Raw genomic sequence first — 20357 nt, 5'->3', positions numbered from 1 at the left:
CGATCGAGAAAAAATTCGGAAAGATAATAAGGAGCAGGATGATGCTCGTAATTGATCGAATTTTATTCCGTGAAACTTGTCCGTGGACGTGTAACTTGTTATAGAATAGTTGGAAACGTACAATGGCGTAGAGACAGCTCGTGTTTTGTTCTATCAGCTGATGGACTTGATGGATTGTTGTACTTACCAAAACAGAAGACATAAGCAGTAAATCCAGTCTCTTGTCACAAAATATGTTACGATGCGTGATATTGTGTGCATTATAATAAGCTAACCCGAGACAACGAAAGATTTTTTTTCCGACTTAGCATCGACTCCATTATTCACTGTCATTGAGCATAGTGTTTTCATCTGGTAAGGGAACGTTTTGATGAGAACACTGCGAAAATTTTACGTGCATTTTTCTAAAATTTGTATTATCGATATTTATTTTATACGAATACATAATTTATTATTTAATTTATCTTATTATCATTGAATATGACTTTCCGCTTTGTAAGATTTAAATATATATTTTATTCGGTTTTGTATGTATATATGTGCGACGCACTTTGACGTAATTCAATCATGTTATATTTTGACACGTAAAAGTAGACACACACATTCGCTATGGTATTCGTAATAAAATAATATATTTGGTATTGGAATTTCATTCTTATCAGATAAACATATACTTTGGTAGATTATTATTTATCACATTGTCCATATTTATATGAACTTTAATAATTGTAAATAATATACTATACTTTGACCTGGTAAGTTATTTTTAAAGTCAAACAACAATACAGTGTTGCAATTACTATATCCATATAAATCCACTTTGCCTTTAAAAATACTCCAATAAAAGTTGTCAATATAGTAGCAAAATAATAACTATTATATAAGCAGCAACAATAATATAATTATATTTAAAGTACGTTCTTTTAATACGTTTATATAAGTGCAAAAATATTAAAAATTACAACAAATATTTAATTAACATATTGAATCTTTGTTGCAGTCTTTTGTAAATTTGTAACAATGGGGGCAGCTGTAAGCAGTGGACAAAATAACGATGAATTAGTTGATAACTTAATGAAATCTGGATATATAAGAACAAGAAAAGTGGAACAAGTATTTAGAGCTATTGATAGAGCAGACTATGTTTTACCATCTCACAGAGAAAGAGCTTACAATGATCTTGCCTGGAAACATGGTAACATTCATTTATCTGCACCATGTATATATAGCGAGGTGATGGAAAGTCTTTCATTGGAACCAGGATTGAGCTTTTTAAATCTTGGATCAGGAACTGGTTATCTCAGTACAATGGCAGGACTCATATTGAGTAAGAACACTGCTGCTTTACTAGATCAATATAGAATATTCGTGATATCTTTGTGCCTTTCTTAGACCAACATGGAACAAATCATGGCATTGAGTTGCATGAAGATTGTTTAAATTATGCGTACGAGCGATTAGAAGAATTTAAGCAGAAGTCATTAGCACTGGATGAATTTGATTTTTGCGAACCAGTTTTTATACAAGGTGATGCATAAAGAATTTACTTATATATGACTCCTGTGAGAACAGAAAAGAGTCATGTAACTATACATTTAACAGGGAATTGTCTGAATGTTGCACCTGGTAGGCAGTATGACAGAGTATATTGTGGTGCAGCATGCCCCGAAAATTACGAAGGATTTATTAAACAATTTGTATGTATTGGAGGTATCCTCGTAATGCCGTTTAAAGATCATTTGCTACGTGTACTCAGAATAGATGAAGATACTTGGTTACACTTTAAAATGCTTCCCGTATCGTTCGCAACGTTAGTCGTGCCTACTACTTCAGAGCAAACGTTATTCCACTTACGTATGTATATTTATGATTATTTTAAAACAGGATAAAAATGTAGTATTTGTAAATCATTTTATATTATTATTTGTGTGTATTACAGCTGAGTGTGCTCCATTATCTTTACAAGAACTATGCAGAGGTAAGATTAGGTACTGTTTGCGGACAAATGTATGGAAGGAACACGAAGATCTGGAAACGAAAAAAGTAATTCTATTAGAACGGCGAAGATTTAGTCCTCCACAGCAAACCTTAACAAGATTTGTAATTCCTGTGATGGGAGAATCTGATGAATCGGTGTCGGATGAATCAGCGTCAGATGAAGATGATGAATTTACGAGAAGGGTATGCGTGTTGCTCAGTGTAGACACTGATCCTAGAGATCTGTACACAACTTCTCAAGTACGGGCTGTTGTACTGTGTAACATGAACGAAAGCCAGAATTGGCAAGTAGTAAACAGTAACGGTAACGTTGACTGGAACAATCAGAATCCTGAAAATTCTTCGGATAGTAATAAATTCGTTTCGCGGACAGAAGAATCAAGCAATGTACAGACTACTTCCAATTCGACAGAAGCAAAACCTGAGAATAAAGCAGAGGTACAGAATTACACCAATGTCAGTGAAACCTATTTGAATTTACTCAAACATACTGAAACGTTGTTGAATATAAGTGAAAGTGATAGCGAAACAGAACAGGACGAGACTCTTGTTCAGCGTAAAAAAATGGCTAAACGGGAGAAAACGGACAGCGGTATCGTAGAAGACGTAAACTTAAGCAATGAAGATAATAGCCCTAGATCGAATACCAGTCAGTCAGATTCAGAACCTGTCGATCCTCCGGACATGGCGGAACCGATGGACATCGATCCTTCCAATAGCCCCCGTGACCAAGAAATAATAGTTGCCCGTTACGTGAACAGTAATGCCTTTTCTACGTATATGAAAGAGAAAATACATGAGTTACCATTGCCTTTCTCATCAAAGTTGTACCTAAATTATAATCGTAAGCTGTAATATAAGTACATTACATACACGAATCATATTAATCTAATTTAAATAAATAAATATATGTATATATATATAACTTGATTTCACGCAATAGTTTACATGAAATAATCACTGATGTTACTTTCTACATCTTTCTTTGCTTTTCTTTCTCTCAAACCGAGACCTAAGAAGTCCTTGAATCAAAGAGTGCATGATACAGAAATCTATACTGTCTTTTATTTAAATCAGCATTACAATTATCTATTCTTATCTTATCTCCTATTTACCTCATTGTGAGTTGATAGTCATCTCATTACATAAATAATCACGCAATAAAATAAAAATGAATATCATCGTAAATAATCACCAATATTTTTTAAAATATTTCACATGCACATATCCATCGATATTTACATGAATATAATCCTACCACTTCTTTTTCCCCAGAAATCTTATTGCACACACATACATGCACAGAATTCTTGAACCTTCTGAAAGAACAATGTGATTCCCGAACATGAACAGTTCCTTCGGCTATGTTCCTGTTGTTCCTTTTACAATCTACAGTCATGCAATCCAACAACAAATATGAATAAAAACTTTCCTACGTCCGTCAGGGGTTGTCAGTAACCCTGTGAAGCAGTCGACAATAAGAGCACGAATGGTTGAACGAAGGATGCACTGAGGGTGCGCGTGGAGAGATCACTTGTGCGGAAGGGGCTAACGCCCAGCTGCCCGGCAGATCGCGGGTTCGTACGTTCGTGATAACATTCTCGACCGTCCGCAGACTCCTGATCCTATTGGTAATCGCCCTGGAGGAAACAGATAAGATCGATCAGAATGTTTCGGTGTTCTTCGACCACTTACCCCTCCTATATTACTCTTCGTATCGTTCAACTAGGATAATTTCAATTCGTACAAATTTTTTTGCCTTTGTAGATTGTTTTGTGCGGTGAGTTATTGATACATATGATATCATGTCTGTGTGTCCCTTTAAATTTATGGATACTAGCAGCGAACGATACGAGCCGAGAGTGAGGACAATTTTTGAGTGTTGTATGAAAACGAAATGTGATTGTGTAATGGTACGATCGAATAAGGAACGAGTGCATTTTGAATATTGGTGAGGAGAACTGGTTTCTTTGTATCCTCAATGTAAGTAGAGGGATGTTGTTCATTTGATAAACGGCTCTCTTGTTTCCATTGTTTCCATACATCAAAGATACTTATTGCTCCTATTATATGCATTCAACGAGCAATTAATAACAAGCTTCACAGCTCCACGAACATCAATTTTTCTCGGTTTTGGAACCTCTCAAACATACCAAGCTTTATTGTTTTCTTGAATGCTTCTTTATAGACAGGATATGGAATAGAGATGAAAGTTATTCGTTTTAATGCCAGTGTCAAAAATACAATAAACCTTCAATGAAAGAACGCTGTCGAAATTTTGTCAGATTCGTTATAAACAGAAATTCATTGATTAATTCAATTCAAAATACTTTCTCCTTAGATTCATTCGCCGAAGATGAAGTCCATGGTGATCAGCTTCTCCTTTCTATTTCACTTGACCTTAATCGACGGAGGTTCGACAACGACCGAGGTGTCGTGCGGTAACCGGTTGACGGCACCGAGAGGAGTGATCCAGACCCCAAATTTTCCCCGGTCTTTTCCGGTGCCCATTAAGTGTCGCTGGGTGATCGATGTTTCCGATATTCCAGCGACTAACAGCTCCATCGTCGTCTACTTGACACAGGTGTACGTGTATAAGGGACTCAGTTTCACCGAGTACGCGTACTACGAATCGGAGAGTATGAATTTTGGCGCCAGTCTGATAAAAGAGATCACCGAGGGCAACGTGTTCGAATACAAATTGTTTAGAACGTTCAGACCGTTTCTTGTTATCGAGTTCGAGCTCGATCGACTCGAGGGCAATCATGTACGAGTTTTAAATAATTTGCTGGACGTGTACGGGTTCAATGTCACGTATCAGATGACCGAAGACGTGCCAAATTCCGATTGCTGCTCCGTCCAGCATTGCTCCTACTCCGGCAATTGCCTCGTGTCTGGAGACTATACGTGAGTTTCTCAACTTCTCTTGTCTGTTTTTGCTCTTACCTCCTTGATGTATTGGGAAAGTCTAAAATTTACTACTTTGTTATATATCGCATGACGCATAATTCGTTTCACTGTATAATCTGTAAATAATGTGCAGTATTGTCGTACTTTCTTTTAATGATATTCTATTACGGTAAATTTCTTAATATTTTTTATGGATTTTTATGGTAAAACTGTCCACTATTTCTTATACAATGTATTTTTAATTCCTTAGTATTTGCTATTTATGTCTCTTATAAGATATTATATAAGAGCAAATAGTATACTTATGTCAAATGAACATCTTCAGATACAAACACTGGGCAGTTTACTTTGGAAGAGCGAGTAGATTCATTGTATCTATCCCAATGACCTTCTCGACAGCTATTAAAACGCGTATTATCCGTCCGCAAACAGGTCCCCCTCTGGAACCCAATTGAGTTATTTTATCATCTACTAGGATCGTCCTGTTTGTTCTCATATAAGTTCGAACGAATGCTTTTGTATTGGGCGAATTATCTCTTCGTGAAACACGTGTTTAAAGCTTGGCAATCGATCAGTCTGTGGACAATTTTTGAAAAGTTCATTTCTCGAGTTAGAAAAAAAAAGTAAACAAATGATCACGAATATCTTATCTTTCCGTTTTCATATATTGGAACAGATTTCTTTTTTTAGTAAATTTAAAAATAGAAAAGCATAGCGAATAATGGAAGAGGACCTGGATTTTCCTCGTGATCGTTTATCGCACGAAATAATTTCGGAAAGTTCCAACGCAAAAGGCAAACAGAGCAGTAAGGTGATTCCGGACGATATCATATCAGCTCATGAATCATTAATGAAACTCGTGTCCCCATTAATTTACCCTCTATTCCTGGATGTCTGTGTCCTCGGTCTGTGACGTGTGCACAAATAAAACAGTCCGCCGTTATTTGCTGGCAGGAGCTTCTGGTGCGATTGTTTCGAGGGTTTCAGCGGGAAGAATTGTAACCAAGGACCCCTCTGCTTCGACGACAGGAACAATCCTACTTGCCAAAATGAAGGCACTTGCAAGTACGAAGATTATTTATGTAAATTTATCTCTGCAAAGAAATCGGATAGTACAATCTAAAATATGAAATTTAAAGGAAGCGTGGATTAAAGAAATTTCAGCTAATAGCGAAAATTTTTACGCGACATTGGTCAAAGCAATCTTAACGAGGCATAGCCATCTCACTGGTGATGTGAAATCGCGTTTTTCTCTTGAAGTATCAAACCAAGTAGAAGATCAATCGCGTAGATAAATCAATAAGCTACTCGGCGTCGTTGACCCTTCTAAATTGAAAAAGCGAACTTTCCCGATTTGTTATAAAGGAAACTTCTTCCTCTTCTGTGAATAAGTGTCAAGGGACAAATGACGAAGTCGTTACGAACTGTTCCAGGCAAATTGGAGCAGAAGCAATGACCTGCGAATGCGCCAATGGCTACGTCGGCCGTAACTGTGAGATTCACCTTTTGGATACCGTGGATGGTGGTAGGGTTTGCCCTAATATTAACTGTAGCATGTAAGATGACTACGAAAATTGTTTGCAAACCATTGTATTTATTATATCGTTTACATACTAATTAATTAAATTCAAATAGCAACAATACTTTTGTATGATTACAAAAATGTGTTGCTATGGAAATGAAATGCATAGAATTTGATAAAAAGAAAGCTTCATTTGCATTTAATATGCATTTGATATATGCATGATGTAGGTTGATGAGTCCAGATAATTAATTGATATAAGGCTTAAGAGGCCTACCGTATTCGCTGTACACACCCGTGGATAACATTCCCATGACTCATGTTTCGCACTGAGATCGCGCCGCGTGAGTCATATGTGAGCACAAGTACACACGAGGCCAATGCTTGTTCGCAGAATGCGGTCTCGAGAATTGCATAATACAATGCCCTTACGACAAAGAGGAGCAGCAACCATGCGTTTGTAGAAATGGCACCAAAATCTACAACAGTAAGTTCGTTTCATTCTTCGCCACCTGTACGCATTTTCCTGAGACCAATCGCCCTTGGGAAATGAAATAATCCGTGGAAACGCTTGCAGATCGATCGAGATACGAGTGCAGAATCAAATTGTCGAACGTGACATCCCTGAAGTCTGGGCTGATTACGCAACACGGCAGTGTAGAGTCCTACGTCGGCAAACAGGTGAGTGAAGAATATCTGGAAAAGCAGTATAGAATTACTATCGAATTCATCGAGTTTACTCGAATCAGAGATATCCACTCGTGCGCCAGAAAAATCTTTCCCTTCTTCGTAAGTTTCATCCGATCGGCTTTCTCGATAATTAACACCGTAACCCTGTTTCTTCTCTTTCGCCTCCGCTTCTCCCTTTTCCGGAAATAAGGATCGACTTTCCTTCTATCTCTGCTTTAAGAAGCAGGCAGAGTAAACGAAACATTGTATTATACTGTACCAGATAAATAATCATATTACAAATAGTGATAATTGAACATTACTCTGTACGTAAGACGAACGTAAATATTACTGTATACATAAGATGAAGCACATGTGCAAGTCACGCAGCAAGCAATGTTCGCTATGATCACGTTTATCACGTCGTTTCATAATCTTCTTAGCATTTTGCATAAATCAGACCCATGGCGTTATTGTCACCGCATGACAAATGAATATATGTACGTTTCACGTGTAACTGTAGCAATATGATTATATATATATAAACGTGACTGCAACAGTAATAGCGAGTCAAAGATAGGTACACCGAGTTTCGACGTATTATATAATCGTTTACTCGTTATCCGCAGAACTCCCAAACGTTGCAACTGTCGTAACCGTAATTCTCTTTCTGTACATTCTCTGGCAACCGGTAATGCCTCAGAACTTTCAGACGTTTTTTCAAATCCTCCGTCAGACCGTGTCTTCCTGGATCTGCCAGATAAATCCTCGTCCCATTACCGCGCGCTTTTTCGAGCCACGGAATTAAAGTAGCAGCAATTTCTGCGTCGTACAGCATATCTCCAATGAAAATAACGTCAATTGTCTTTTCGGGCAATTCATGTAACAGGTTTTGATGAGACACTTTGACATTCACGCGGTTCAGGATAGCGTTCATGGAAATAGCTGTGCAGGCAACTGAAATCACACAAACAAATATCGAGATGGTAAAATGTTTACATAAACGTGTTTATAATCGGAAATAATAAGATGAATCTTACGAGTAGTATCTTTTATACCCGCTTAACGGGAACATATCGAGATTACGTAAAATTCCAGGCATATGCTAATCTTCGAACAAGCGATATTACGTAAAAGTAGCAACGCTTTAATTTCCATCAACAACTGTTCCATTGGTGCTTTTAAACGGAACGGTCGCCAATTTAGCAACGATAATCCATATCGATGAAATCACTCGAATGAAACATGTCGATCGAACAATTACTATTAGTACGCTAATAGATGAGAAAGCATTACGTGTCTGTAAATCTTGGATAAGATAAAGGAAATCGCCGAGCTGATATCAAGACGCAGCAAGTGTGTAGAGTACTTAAAGAAGATTGATCGGTTAATGCAACATTAATCTACCGTTGTCAAGTACGACCTCTAAGGTCGAGTGAAGCCGAGGGTATCGCGACTATAGATTCGCCTAAACAATTGGATTACAGGTTCACGACTCGATGCAAGTACTTCGAAAGTTTCGAATGTTCTATAGGCCATTCCATTCTCTTGTTAAAAATTGATCTGCTCTGATCGCACAATTCTTCTCCTTCTGTCTATAGAAGTACGATGTCGCGCAGCTTGTTAGCATAATTTTCCAGATGCATGAGATGTTAATGGAAATATCGCGTTAATAGGTACATATTATAATGTGATATTGGTGAGTCAGCAACATTCGATTGGCGCACGAGGGGGCGATTAAAATGCAACGGACGTAGAACCCAGAAATGGAAGACCTTTCACTGACGTACGAGCAGTACCAGACCCTTCGCGCTCCTACCTCCGTGATATGGGGAATACCGTGTGGTGTGACCCACATGTTTGATTTTCCTCGTAACCATTCAGAACACGGTTCCCGATTTCTGATACCGCTACGAAAACAGAAATAAAGTCATTTAATATTCAATAAAACCTTGTTCAAGTTCGAATACTTTGAATGATCGAATACTAAAGTTACCGATGGAAATTTCATTCATACGAAATAAGCTGAATTCCCTGAATTGCCTAATGTAACGTAAATACCGGTAGTTACTTTATTATCGATTCGTGTTCTCCAAGTACGACACGTGAGAAACACGCTGATGCAATTAAGGGAAAACGTGATCACAGGTCGGAATATTATCGTGACATCGATTCTTCGAAGTTTCTTTAATTTATTCCATACACCGTTAAGGTTACCTAGTTCTTTCTTGGAAATAAAAAAATCGTTGACCCTATTTTAAACTCAAATATTTCCCATACAAAAATTAAAATTGTACATGACCTTGGACTGACCTTCACATTTACATTTATCGAAGGAGTTCTACATCCTTTTAATATCAGTCCTATCGATACTTTGTATATTTTTTATGCGTTATTCTACAACTTGTACTTCTGCTTATTACGTCTTTGCATCCACCGCAGCATTCAACCGCTTCCTTCTCCAATTTATTCCCCAGTGAATAAGGCTCTCTATTTCTGGTACAAATTATTTATAGCGGCTATATTAGTAGCACGAGTGCGTACAACTTTGCATCAACCGTTTAGAAATCTGGCATCCGAATCCAGACGTTGCTACGTTGCTTTCTGGCTACCTGAGCAGGTGCACAAGTGACGTCAATTCTACCAGCGTCTTTTCGTTTTTTTCTGTTTCTACAGGGTATTTCCAACGACTCGCTTGACTCGTTTTACCGAGCACAATGCACTCGGTTCTTCCCCATGTAGATAGTAAATTTCCTTTGCTCGTGTAAATAGTTCAAACTACTTCAACGTTTCCCAATGATAATGATAATAATTCCCCGGTAAGCGGAATGTCTGTGAACAGTACCGTCTAACGACGATTGTATTTTAATGCCGCTGATCGCGAAGGAGGAAATGTATGAAACGTAAAACGAGCCGCGCATTCCTTCTCACGAGACACTCACACATAACAACGCGATTTTATCTGCTCCTCCCGTTTTAAGTAACTATGGATTTCCAAGCGACTAAGCAATTTACATTATCGCTTTTTAATCGTTATTTTCCAATTCGCAACTTCCTCTTTAGCAAATTTATTGACGTTTGATGGAAAATACAGAATACTAATGATATACATTCTTCATATGTATTGAATCGTATGCGCGATTATCGTATGTGAAATTATACGAACCTCTATCGATATCGTTGGCAACAACCCTGTCAGCGCCAACGAGCTTTGCAGCAATAGCGGTGGCACCACATCCAGCTCCAAGATCCAAAATTTCCTTCGAGGATTCAAAAAGTGTTCTTCCTTCGTCCAGTACAAATCTAGTGAGAGCCTGTCCACCTGGCCAATAAATCGACCAAAAAGGTTCCAAGAAAACGCTTCTCTTTATCCCTTTCGACTCCGAAATTCTTTCGTATTGCGTGTGGTATAAATTACAGTTGGGAGTTAAAAGAAATAGTTGGATCTCTGGCGTCATATGGCTCCTAACAATCTCAGTATGCTCAAAAATGGCACGCACTACTTCTGAATCACATTGAACGATTTCATCACAGAATTTCTCGATGCCGATGTCCGTCAAATTTTTGGAAATCGTTCTTTTAAAAGATCCGTAAAAAGATACTATTTTCTCGATCGTCCAGCAGTCTAAACAAACGAACGATATATTTTTTTTTTCATTGGACAGCATTATTCGACGAAATTCTAATAATATCTCGTACTTTTATTTATTCTTTTAATATAAAAACGCTTCAGAGAATCTTAGGAAAAGATAAAACATTACATTTCTAGAACGATAACGAAAATTACGATCTTATCGCTCGTAACGAGAAATACTCGTTCTTTCTTTCTCTTTTTTTTCTTTTCTTCAGAACCGATAAGATCGCGATTAAAAAACTCGACGCCAGGTTGAAACTTCAGTTGCGAAAATTGTGGTGTTGATTACACCACATTTTGAAAACAAAAGCCTTCGATCAAAGAAATTCCTAAATTCCTCTGTCGTAACAATTTTCAGTTCGAGTCTAAATCCGAATTTAATATTCAACTCTGAATTGAAATATATAAAATATGAAGAAATTGGAAGCTTGGGAAGTTCGGTGATTGATGATCCCGCAAGGTCACCGTTTCATTCATTACTTCGAAAGTAAACCGAACCAAAGCACGTACTATTTTGGAACGTACCAAATCGAGCGTTTGTCTTCTTTTTCCATGCTTGCATAACACGTGACATTTTAATAAAATCCTAATCGGTCTTACGCGTGATCCACGCAGTGAACGTTCTCAATGTTTATACGAGCAGTCCGCGATCGGTTAATTCTTAGTATATATATCCGAGCTGCGTATATACCAAGAATCGACCTCTTTTCGAAGCTATAGTCTGCGATTTCTTGCTCAAGAGATTCGGAATTCCCGGCGGATCGATTGCGCATGCGCGTTCCCGAGGTAGCTGACCGATCGTTTCTTTATTCCATATCCTGCAAAAATAAAAAAAAGAAATCGCACGATTAATAAAAAAGATTTAAAAGTTTGCCAAATTCAAGATAGGTAAAACCTTTCCAATTTCGAAAATAGCAAATTCATCTGTCACTGATCATTATGAAACGGTTATAACCAGTTGATTACATAACGCATCAATTTTTCAGCTTGCTGAAATTAGAATTGTTACGTAGATTCGATCTAATTTTAGCGCGCTCGTGGTTTTTTTTTTTTTTTTTTTTTGCGGAATACAACGGTATGAAAAGCGATTGGAGATAAATGAGAGCGATATAATACGTATATGAATGGGACAAAGAAAGCGAAAGGAGCAATGTACGGGAGTGAGAAACATATAGAATAGGGGACAGACCAAAACAGATGCGAGGTATCGACTTTTTGAAATTCCCCTCGGCAATCCGTGATATTCAGGTAGATTTCCACCTGGATTATCAGCAAATCTGTCCAATTGCAAGGCTGATGAAACCAGAGATACAAGATTCAACCCGCTTGCATCATGCACGATGATGGAAGCACGTGCTATTGACCTGAGATGTCCTGTCGAAGAAAATGGATGCGAAACTTGTTAAACAAATTTTTCATGGTATCTATCATGTCCAGTGGCCGTGTACGATAACAAAAATGTTTGCTTTTATGTCGCTTCGAATATGAGGAGTCGTCACTGGAATGTTAATACATACGTACTTGACGAGGTTACGCCACTATGCATACGGAAAAAACGCTATCTCATTCAGCAGTTAAGGTTTCCATTCCAGAGTTAAAATTTCTTGCTGTTCTATCCTTGCCTCGATCGTATGCAATACAGGCAAACGATATTTCTCGTGAACAGAGATCGTAAACGAAGTCCCTGACCCGGACACTATTTTAATATGACGCCTAAACTTTGCATTTGTAACTAAAATCATTATTTATCATAACTACTTTCGTATGGATCGTACGCAATTTCCTCTTTCACCAATTACAAGGAGTATTACATTACAATGTTCGCGATTTAATTTCATGTATATGGCAACACGATGCATTCTACTAGTTCAAATTTATAAGTACGTTGTGAAATTTGTCAGGAATATATAACAATTCTAGAAAAATTGATAACGAAAATTTTTCCTTAAAATTCCAATTGTAAATAAATTATTACCACGTGTTAATTGGTATGAGAATGTTCCACGCCCGTATTCTCACAGCGAGAGGGTTTCAATTTATAAATAAAATTATCATTGAGCTTTCGTTAGCTTTGCCCTTCGAGTTATTTCGTTTCCTGGTAAAAGCTGTCGCAGCCAATTCTTGGATAAAAAGCTCCGTTCTGTGTACACAGACTCGACACGGTTTATCTGGAATACCCGTAGATATATAGCACAGGTGGCGGTGGGGGTAAGATCGTTATAAAAGCGCCGCGTATCGGCTATCGAGGTCATTCGTGTTGAAACCTCGGTCGAGTTATAGTGTCGATACATGTACTTTTCACGGAAGCGATCGTGAAAGTCTTTCACTATTGCATAAGATTGTATCGGGAAGACGACCCGTGCGTGCCGACGAACAGGTTCCAAGAATTGATCAGTGAATCAGTGGATCACCAACGAAAGTGTACTCTACTTCTTGTAAACTGGCTATCAAAAACGATAAAATTCCAACGTTCAGTGAAGTGTGCAAACGAGTCGCGCCAGGAAACGGCAAATCGAAAAGCGATCAGAAACAGATACTCAGAGATATGACGCGTTGCCAAAACTTACGCTGTACGAAACAATCCTACGCATCATCTACGATGACTGACAGGTATAAATTTTCATCTTTCACACTCGTTACGTTTTTAGATGACGCGTAATGTTAGTCGATCTCACGATTAATTCGATCACGTTACGATGGAATGCGTTGCAACTTTATCGAGAAACGTTTGCGAAACTATTGATTACGATTCTTGCACGTTATGCCCAATTGTTACATTTCTTAATAGTGAAAGGTCATATTCAGAAGTAGACATTAAAGTAACGTATTTCAGAAATTAACGTTTGATCTGTTGTTGCAAGCTTCCCTCGGTATCGTCGAATTTTCGTTGATTAAAAAGTTGACAAAATAGTATAAATCTCCATACACTAACCTCAATTGATTTTCAGTGGCAGTTTATCATGGATCGAACAGAAAGAAATGCCAAGATGTCCTAGAAGTACAATAACTTGCGGTATGCTACCGACGTTAAGAGCCTTGGCATCCAAGGAATGCGAGAACAGCCAGGGTACTATCTGCCTCGTACCGTTCGACGCTAATATGGATTCCGCCAGTCATCTGCAGATAATACTATTGGAAGCATATTGCCGCGAGACGGGGATCAAGGTGTTGAGAGTATCCAGAGAGAGGATACGGGATCATCTATGCCCTGGAAGCGGCGATTTATCCTGCGTTCTCATATCCAACGACGATCCATATTTCTTAGATACTCCGGAGTGAATTTAAAGCATGATAATCTATCAAGAACGAGTTCTTTTTCGACTGGATGCAGTCACACAATCGTATGAAGCTCCGAACATTCAAGAAGAGTCGTTGGATGTTAGGAAGATGACACAGAGATAGCAACTTCAGCACTGGTACTTTGAAACACAGATGGTGCTTATTAAACAACTTTTTGCGTTCGTGTGTCATGATTTGCAAAAACCAACGCTTGAAGCCGAATAGAGCGGCATTGATAGCAGACAAGATTAGCGTTCTAGAGATAAGATGGAAATTATTGTATTTCTGCGTACATCTCGATCACAATGAACGGTTCTAATCGCGATATTCGCTCGAGAAAATAAGCGATACAAAACCAAGTATCGCGCGGATTGTGCCGATGTACAATATGTATATGTATGTACAAGTTCGTACATGTGTATGTACGAACAGCCTTATTGCCATACAATTATTGAACATAACAAGAAGACGAAGAATATAATTATTTTGTAATCGTTTTATTTTGCAAGAATATGTTGTTACTTTACTCAATGATTATTTTGCGATAATACATAAAGATGTTATGAAAAAATATATTTGTTTTTATTTATTCCTGTAATTTCTTGTTCGATATCCCCTCGAAATGATCGGCCGACGTTTTTTAATACGTTGCAATTTCTTCGCAGCTTGCAAAGTATTTAAGGAATTCTAATATCTCGTCCATGGAGGATTTACAAATCCTGAGCGTGACGTGAGTAGGTACATTAAGCAATAAAGAGTTCAGTTACATTTTTATCGAGACCGTAAATGAAAAGAAAGACATATTATAGAAAAATATGAAGGACATGTTTTACTATAAATTATTCTTAGATAGTAAAGCAAAAATATTTAGATGTAATAAAAAATTATGTAAAAAGATAAAAACAGTCAAAATAGCTTCTCATGGTTTGCGCGTCCATTATGTAGACCCACATCGGAAATCACTTTCCATTTTTTTGGAAACTCCGAGGATGGAGACAAAATTCGAGAGTCCCTCAACAAATTGGTCCAACGTCGACGGCTCAGCGAGATATCCCTCGAATCGACTCACTTTACCTTTCAACAAAAGCCTGCGCTTAAATTGCAGGTACGTATCATTGATCTTGTTAGAGTACTCGTCATAGATTTCAATTATCTCGATCAACGTCTTTTTTAGAGTCTCAGGCTGAATCAAGGAAATGAACACGAAATTCACCCGGGAGATCAATTCGTTCTGTCTTGCGCTGCTCAAGGCAGTTATAACATAAACTTCACGTGGTACAAGGACAATATGCTGGTGAACATGAATAAAGCCACCAGGTGAAAAAATAAGAGTTATTATCAAAGTCACTTTTAAAATCACTTCTTGCTGTAAACAAAAAGCATGTAATCGGTAGGTAATCAGAAGCTAGATCATAGGGTAGCTAGATAAAGCGATGGGAATATACTCTACAGTGACCTTGAACGATCATTTACTTTTTATCAGACTATAGCTAACGTCTAGACAAACTGATAGACAGAGTAACTTTCATTGTTTAGGGAAATCTGGTATAGACATCTTCCCAACGATGGTTCTGATTTACACACATCCATATTAACCATCGAAAAAGCGACTTTACTTGATGCGGGTCAATATACTTGTCAAATAGTCGATTGGGGCGTGCAGCAATGTAAGAGTATTTACGTAGATGTGAAAGATGAACCAGATGTAAAAGTGATGCCAATGAGCGCTACTATAGACAAGGTAATCTTGAAACTCCCTATGGACTTAAATAATTGAAACGATGTTTGATTAAATTGATTGATATTTCTCTAAACCGGTCTTTTCTGCAGGGAACCAATATACAATTAACGTGTATGACACCCAACGTGCCCAATATTGGAATAGGATTCGGCTGGACGAAAAACAAAGCTCTGTTGAAGCTAGAACTTGGTAGCGAGGTCTGGGAAGATTTATTTCCTACTGGAAGTATATTAAAAATTACAAACGCGCAGGTATTCACTAAATAAAGAATACATCCTTAAAATTGGTTATCAAAGGTTTAAGTTTCTTGCATGTTTATCGTGTTATATTTTCAGAAATCTGCGATATATACCTGTAACGTGGCAGACAAGTCCATGTCTGTTCGCGTGGAAGTCGTGAATCGAACATTAATACCAATTTGCTTGAGGGGGAAATCCTGGGGATTAATTTGGCCAGATACTGCTCCTGGATCTGAAGCATTGTTAGAATGCCCTCAACATTTTGTAGGCAAGAAAGTCTCCAGACTGTGCTCGATGAAAGATGCCACCACTCCTGAATGGCAAACTCCAGATTTTTCTCTTTGTTTGTTCGAACCATTAGTTTCACGTTATAACAAGTTTAAAAGCTTAACATTAGGATATCAAAACACGTCTGGTTCTGGAACGATCTTTATCTTCTGGAAAATTCTACAATCGCGTAGCTTGCCTCTCTATCCTGGCGAAGGTGATCGTATCCTGAGTATCTTGGCGGAAATAGAGCGTTATCAGCATATTGTTAATCCATACGATTTACATATCTCTATAGAGGCTTTGATACAGATAATTAGTCGAATACTAGACGACAAAAATTCAATCTTAAGCCAACAGGTATAGAAATTTAATCAAATTGACGAATAAGAGAAATACATAATGCTTATAATTTACAGAAAGTTCTATTGCTTCTTCAAATAACTCAACGAAGCCTAGTGCATTGGTCTAAGGTAGCTACTCATCCTTACAAGCACTTACCTCTTTCTTCATTAGTGGTAGACATTCAAGAATTACAACAACATAATGGAGATAGTATTACCCATTCTCTTCAAATCCCTATAGATGAATCCATGTAATTAATATTTGTTAAATGACATTCTTTTTATGTAATTATATCACTTATTTCGCTTACCATTTAATAGGTACCCAAATTGGTACGACGACAAAACGACAATACGATTATGGAAAAAACGACAACGTGGTGTAAAGTCTAATAACACTCTACATGGAATAGTAATTGTTTATAAGAATATGTCTCATTTTCTTCCAGCCACGTATGTCAAGGAACTGGAGTAAGCAATAGCAATCCTACATTTAACGTTTTAACGTTTTAACTGTTTAATTTAAGTGCTTTTTATTCGCAGCGATGGCACAGATCTGGAGTTTCGTATTAATTCTCGAATCGTCACAGTGGCAGTACCTGCCTTCAATTTGGATAAACATAATAAGATTTGGGTAGACCTACAGCTAAAAAACATAGAAAACCAGTCGAGTTCATGGAATGTGTCTTGCGGCCTTATGGATGTTATAGGTTCCTGGGATCTCAATAGCTGTATCGCAAATATTTCGCCAGGTGATGCCACAACGCATTGTCTTTGCCCTAGTAGTGGAACTTTCGCAGTCTTTTTAACGGCACGTGCTGTAAGGGTAAGTTCAAATAAGTTTTAAATATTTTATTTCGAATTGCGAAATAGCTCAAAAAAAATAATTCAATGCAGGTAGTATTTGCAAAAAAGGAACAAACCACATTTATCGTGATATTTGGATGTGGTAGCTGTTTGGCACAGTGTCTTATATCTTCTTTGATCCTCGGAATCTTTTGGTGGAAAAATCGTAATTGGTTGAACTTTTTAAAGCTTCAATGTTGCGGTGCTTTGGTTGGAGCAATGGCTGTTTTCATTTATGCCGTGCATAATCACTTACCAGAGGTAATTCAAGTATGTATACGTTGAAGTCAGAAACTTTTTGTGATAATAATTATTTTATTTTAGAGTTCCTATGCGATCGTAGCGATAACTTTAGAAGCTTTCCTCTTGATTGGTATGTCAGCGCCTATATCGGAAGCTCTCATCATTTATGCTGGTCTAACTCAAGTTCGATCCAGTCAACATTTTCAACCTACTGTCATAGCAGTGATTACTGGTTCGGAAAATTATACTAAAAGTCAATTAAAATTTAATATAGAGCTTTATCAATTTTTTCATTTTTGTTTAATGTAGGTGTCCCTATCTTGGCTGTATTAAGTACTGAACTTACACACAAAAGCACTGGTTGGAGACATGAGTCATGGTGGTTAATTTTTGGCAGCGGCGTTTATAATATTTTTGTTACTTGCGCAACGATGATGTTTCTTATATTTGTGCTATTGTATTTGGGAATCTTGCACAAGGCTCACGCTCTTGTTGATGAGAATGTTATGAAAAAGGAAGCAATAGAGGCCAGGTATAATCGGTTAAATCATACGATTAAAAATCATACGAATTAAAAGATAATTATATGATGAAAAATTGAAATCTTTTTTTCTTCAGACTACGAATGCTTCATCGAGCTGCCATAGTTATTTGCGGTGTCATTGCAATGGAAGCCTCCTCCATCTTTTATATAAATTCTACCTCTATCATCTTTCATTACATATTCGCTTCACTTTCTTCTGCTTTGGTAAGTCTGACTAGTAATTTGAAACAATTAAAAATCTAATATCTAACGATGAGACGCATAAATTTAGGGCTTTGTTATAATGATAATCTATATCGTGAATGGCGAATTAACTACCGTCGATGTAATCTTAAGAAAACTAAAGTGGAAACAAGATGCAGAAGAGGATATAACATCCGAGCCAATCAAAGGTAATTTATGAAAATTATATCATCAGATAATAATAAACATAAAAATATATCAATTGAATTTATCTTTTTACCAGTGTGTTCAAAGAGCGGCGCCGAGGTGGAGAACGATACTGCTCCGCCGTCGTCATCCTTAAGTATCGCTGAACCGTATTTAGAAGCTCGCGGGATTGCAGCGGGTAGTATAGACATGCGCGAGTTCATAAACGAGTCCTCATCTTCATATTCGAAACCTTCCGTCCCTGTCACCAGCAGATTCCTGCCAGAGATTCGCATCGATCACTCGGACGATATAAACCTGGAAAATTATAGCACTAGTCCACGAAAGTATCAAGAAGCTGTCGTGTTCGATACCGTGTTTTCCCCACGATCATTGCACTGCATGAACGAGGCGTCATATGGCGCCAGCGAGTGCTGCAGTTTCCGGGAATTTGGTAAATATAGAGAGTCTCAAGGACAAATATTCATCGCACACAATCCCTCGCCAGAGAGCTCAGCCAAAGTTCTATGTAGCGCTGACGTCGAATCGCGCTTAAGCGCAATGCCAGATGTAACCTTGGCCGTGAAGAACGACGTCGAATTATTGTCAGCAACAGAACTAAAGAGCAGAGACCATGTGAATGTCATTCCTGACATTGCTAATACTACGGAACGTAAACAACCTGATGGGGAAGAAAAGGCACCTGAAATCGTGATCACAAACTGCGAGGCTACAACGAGTGGTATGCTGGATCGTATTGCACATGATCTTGACTATCTGCTGAATCGTACCCATTCCGCGGATGGAACATAAATCTGACTATAATGTAAAAGAAATCGATTCACCGCTCAAGATTGTTAGGAAGCATACCGTCACCATAATGTTTAATGGATAGCTATATCATTTATGGTGTTTAATAATGTGCTTAGATGAGGTAAATAGGAATTATTTTAAGAAAATTGACTCAAGAACACGTTGTAGTTCGGTGCTGTTCAGAGTAAATTTGGTAATGATTTCATTTTTATTATTATAGTATAAAATTGTTGAATATATAATAATTTATTATATATGAGAAATATGTATTATTGGATATCTAAGACAACATAGAGAAAGAGACAAATTTTATGACTGAACAGCACCATTGTAACTAAATGCAAAAGTTAATATTCTTTCAATTTATTGTTTGATTACTAAATTCACGTAAGTATAGAATTGGAAAAATTTGAGCTGTAACATGCAATTTTATCAAACATGCAAATTTAAGTGAATAAAAATAAACAACGGTACTTTTTAAAAAAAGTTATTATTATCCTCATGTATAATGATGTTTAACTTAATGTTTTTAACACGTAACAAAGACCTAGCATTATCAGAGTATTACATTACGCTTAGAGTATGTTAAACTAAACAAGATTGGAAGATACAATCTATCCCTTCCCCTGTCTCTGTTTTATGAACATTTATACTCTGTTTCATCTTGTTAGATCTAGTCTTCAGAAAAGAATATCGTTCATAAAAAAAAACTTTTTGTAAAGACATTTTTTCATTACATTCCATCCATTAAATAGTGTTTTACATTAAAGATATGTTCACATCTCGTGTTTCTCTTTCTGCTACATGAATAAATTTTTATAGAACGGACTATTTCAAACTCTTTCCCTCTGTACTTCCGTTTTTTTCTTTTTGTCAATATAAATTTAAATATAAACGTGTATAGGAAAGTAAAAATATTGAAATTAATCGGGAAGACAG

At 37.3% G+C, this 20357-nt stretch overlaps 4 protein-coding genes across 10 annotated transcripts; 3 read left to right on the top strand and 1 right to left on the bottom strand.

Moving 5' to 3' along the window:
* The first annotated feature begins 1020 nt into the window (after positions 1-1020).
* On the top strand, positions 1021-2923 carry LOC139994118 (protein-L-isoaspartate O-methyltransferase domain-containing protein 1). Its single transcript, XM_072016464.2, has 4 exons — positions 1021-1327; positions 1393-1527; positions 1603-1854; positions 1940-2923. Exons 1-4 carry the CDS (start codon positions 1021-1023, stop codon positions 2851-2853), a joined length of 1608 nt encoding a protein of 535 aa, XP_071872565.1. The 3' UTR covers positions 2854-2923.
* On the bottom strand, positions 1516-12662 carry LOC139994139 (electron transfer flavoprotein beta subunit lysine methyltransferase-like). 6 transcript variants are annotated; one of them, XM_074112038.1, is made up of 4 exons: positions 12247-12662; positions 11259-11551; positions 10266-10724; positions 6483-8056 (listed from the first exon to the last, which is right to left on the bottom strand). In XM_074112038.1, the coding sequence occupies exons 2-4, from the start codon at positions 11305-11307 to the stop codon at positions 7719-7721; spliced, it is 846 nt and encodes a 281-aa protein (XP_073968139.1). In that variant the 5' UTR covers positions 11308-11551; positions 12247-12662; the 3' UTR covers positions 6483-7718. The 6 variants fall into 6 exon arrangements, 5 of the variants coding, with proteins under 5 accessions (XP_073968140.1, XP_073968139.1, XP_071872619.1 ...); XM_072016518.2 differs by lacking the exon at positions 12247-12662 and adding an exon at positions 11923-12244; XR_011801558.1 differs by lacking the exons at positions 6483-8056; positions 12247-12662 and adding exons at positions 8198-8687; positions 8780-9009 and having other exon boundaries at positions 11259-11598.
* LOC139994097 (uncharacterized) lies at positions 4355-20249 on the top strand. 2 transcript variants are annotated; one of them, XM_072016420.1, is made up of 20 exons: positions 4355-4905; positions 5863-5973; positions 6342-6430; positions 6825-6917; positions 7008-7111; positions 14678-14742; positions 14958-15117; positions 15187-15329; positions 15549-15753; positions 15843-16004; positions 16089-16619; positions 16679-16854; positions 16925-17074; positions 17147-17429; positions 17501-17710; positions 17774-17924; positions 18002-18224; positions 18311-18440; positions 18508-18628; positions 18703-20249. In XM_072016420.1, the coding sequence occupies exons 1-20, from the start codon at positions 4355-4357 to the stop codon at positions 19416-19418; spliced, it is 4374 nt and encodes a 1457-aa protein (XP_071872521.1). In that variant the 3' UTR covers positions 19419-20249. The 2 variants fall into 2 exon arrangements, with proteins under 2 accessions (XP_071872521.1, XP_071872520.1); XM_072016419.1 differs by having other exon boundaries at positions 6342-6433.
* LOC139994148 (uncharacterized) lies at positions 12985-14537 on the top strand. Its single transcript, XM_072016534.1, has 2 exons — positions 12985-13343; positions 13682-14537. The coding sequence occupies exons 1-2, from the start codon at positions 13279-13281 to the stop codon at positions 14010-14012; spliced, it is 396 nt and encodes a 131-aa protein (XP_071872635.1). The 5' UTR covers positions 12985-13278; the 3' UTR covers positions 14013-14537.
* Positions 20250-20357: the final 108 nt, after the last annotated feature.

The sequence above is a fragment of the Bombus fervidus genome, chromosome 14 (genome assembly GCF_041682495.2).
Source record: "Bombus fervidus isolate BK054 chromosome 14, iyBomFerv1, whole genome shotgun sequence".
NCBI lineage: Eukaryota > Metazoa > Arthropoda > Insecta > Hymenoptera > Apidae > Bombus > Bombus fervidus.
Note: the sequence above shows the minus strand (reverse complement) of the source record. Positions and strands in the feature narration are given on the sequence as shown.

Bases quoted from the DNA above. Each gene is read 5' to 3' on its own strand.
- LOC139994097 (XM_072016419.1), top strand. From the start codon at position 4,355: ATGAAGTCCATGGTGATCAGCTTCTCCTTTCTATTTCACTTGACCTTA. The intron at 6,434-6,824 runs GTAGGGTTTGCC...GCTTGTTCGCAG, and splicing joins TTTGGATACCGTGGATGGTG to AATGCGGTCTCGAGAATTGC. The intron at 18,225-18,310 runs GTATAATCGGTT...TTTTTTCTTCAG, and splicing joins AAGGAAGCAATAGAGGCCAG to ACTACGAATGCTTCATCGAG.
- LOC139994118 (XM_072016464.2), top strand. From the start codon at position 1,021: ATGGGGGCAGCTGTAAGCAGTGGACAAAATAACGATGAATTAGTTGAT. The intron at 1,328-1,392 runs GTAAGAACACTG...TGCCTTTCTTAG, and splicing joins AATGGCAGGACTCATATTGA to ACCAACATGGAACAAATCAT. The intron at 1,855-1,939 runs GTATGTATATTT...TGTGTATTACAG, and splicing joins GCAAACGTTATTCCACTTAC to CTGAGTGTGCTCCATTATCT.
- LOC139994139 (XM_074112038.1), bottom strand. From the start codon at position 11,307: ATGTCACGTGTTATGCAAGCATGGAAAAAGAAGACAAACGCTCGATTT. The intron at 10,725-11,258 runs GTACGTTCCAAA...TCGTTTGTTTAG, and splicing joins GAAGACAAACGCTCGATTTG to ACTGCTGGACGATCGAGAAA. The intron at 8,057-10,265 runs GTTCGTATAATT...GTGTGATTTCAG, and splicing joins TGCCAACGATATCGATAGAG to TTGCCTGCACAGCTATTTCC.
- LOC139994148 (XM_072016534.1), top strand. From the start codon at position 13,279: ATGACGCGTTGCCAAAACTTACGCTGTACGAAACAATCCTACGCATCA. The intron at 13,344-13,681 runs GTATAAATTTTC...ATTGATTTTCAG, and splicing joins TCATCTACGATGACTGACAG to TGGCAGTTTATCATGGATCG.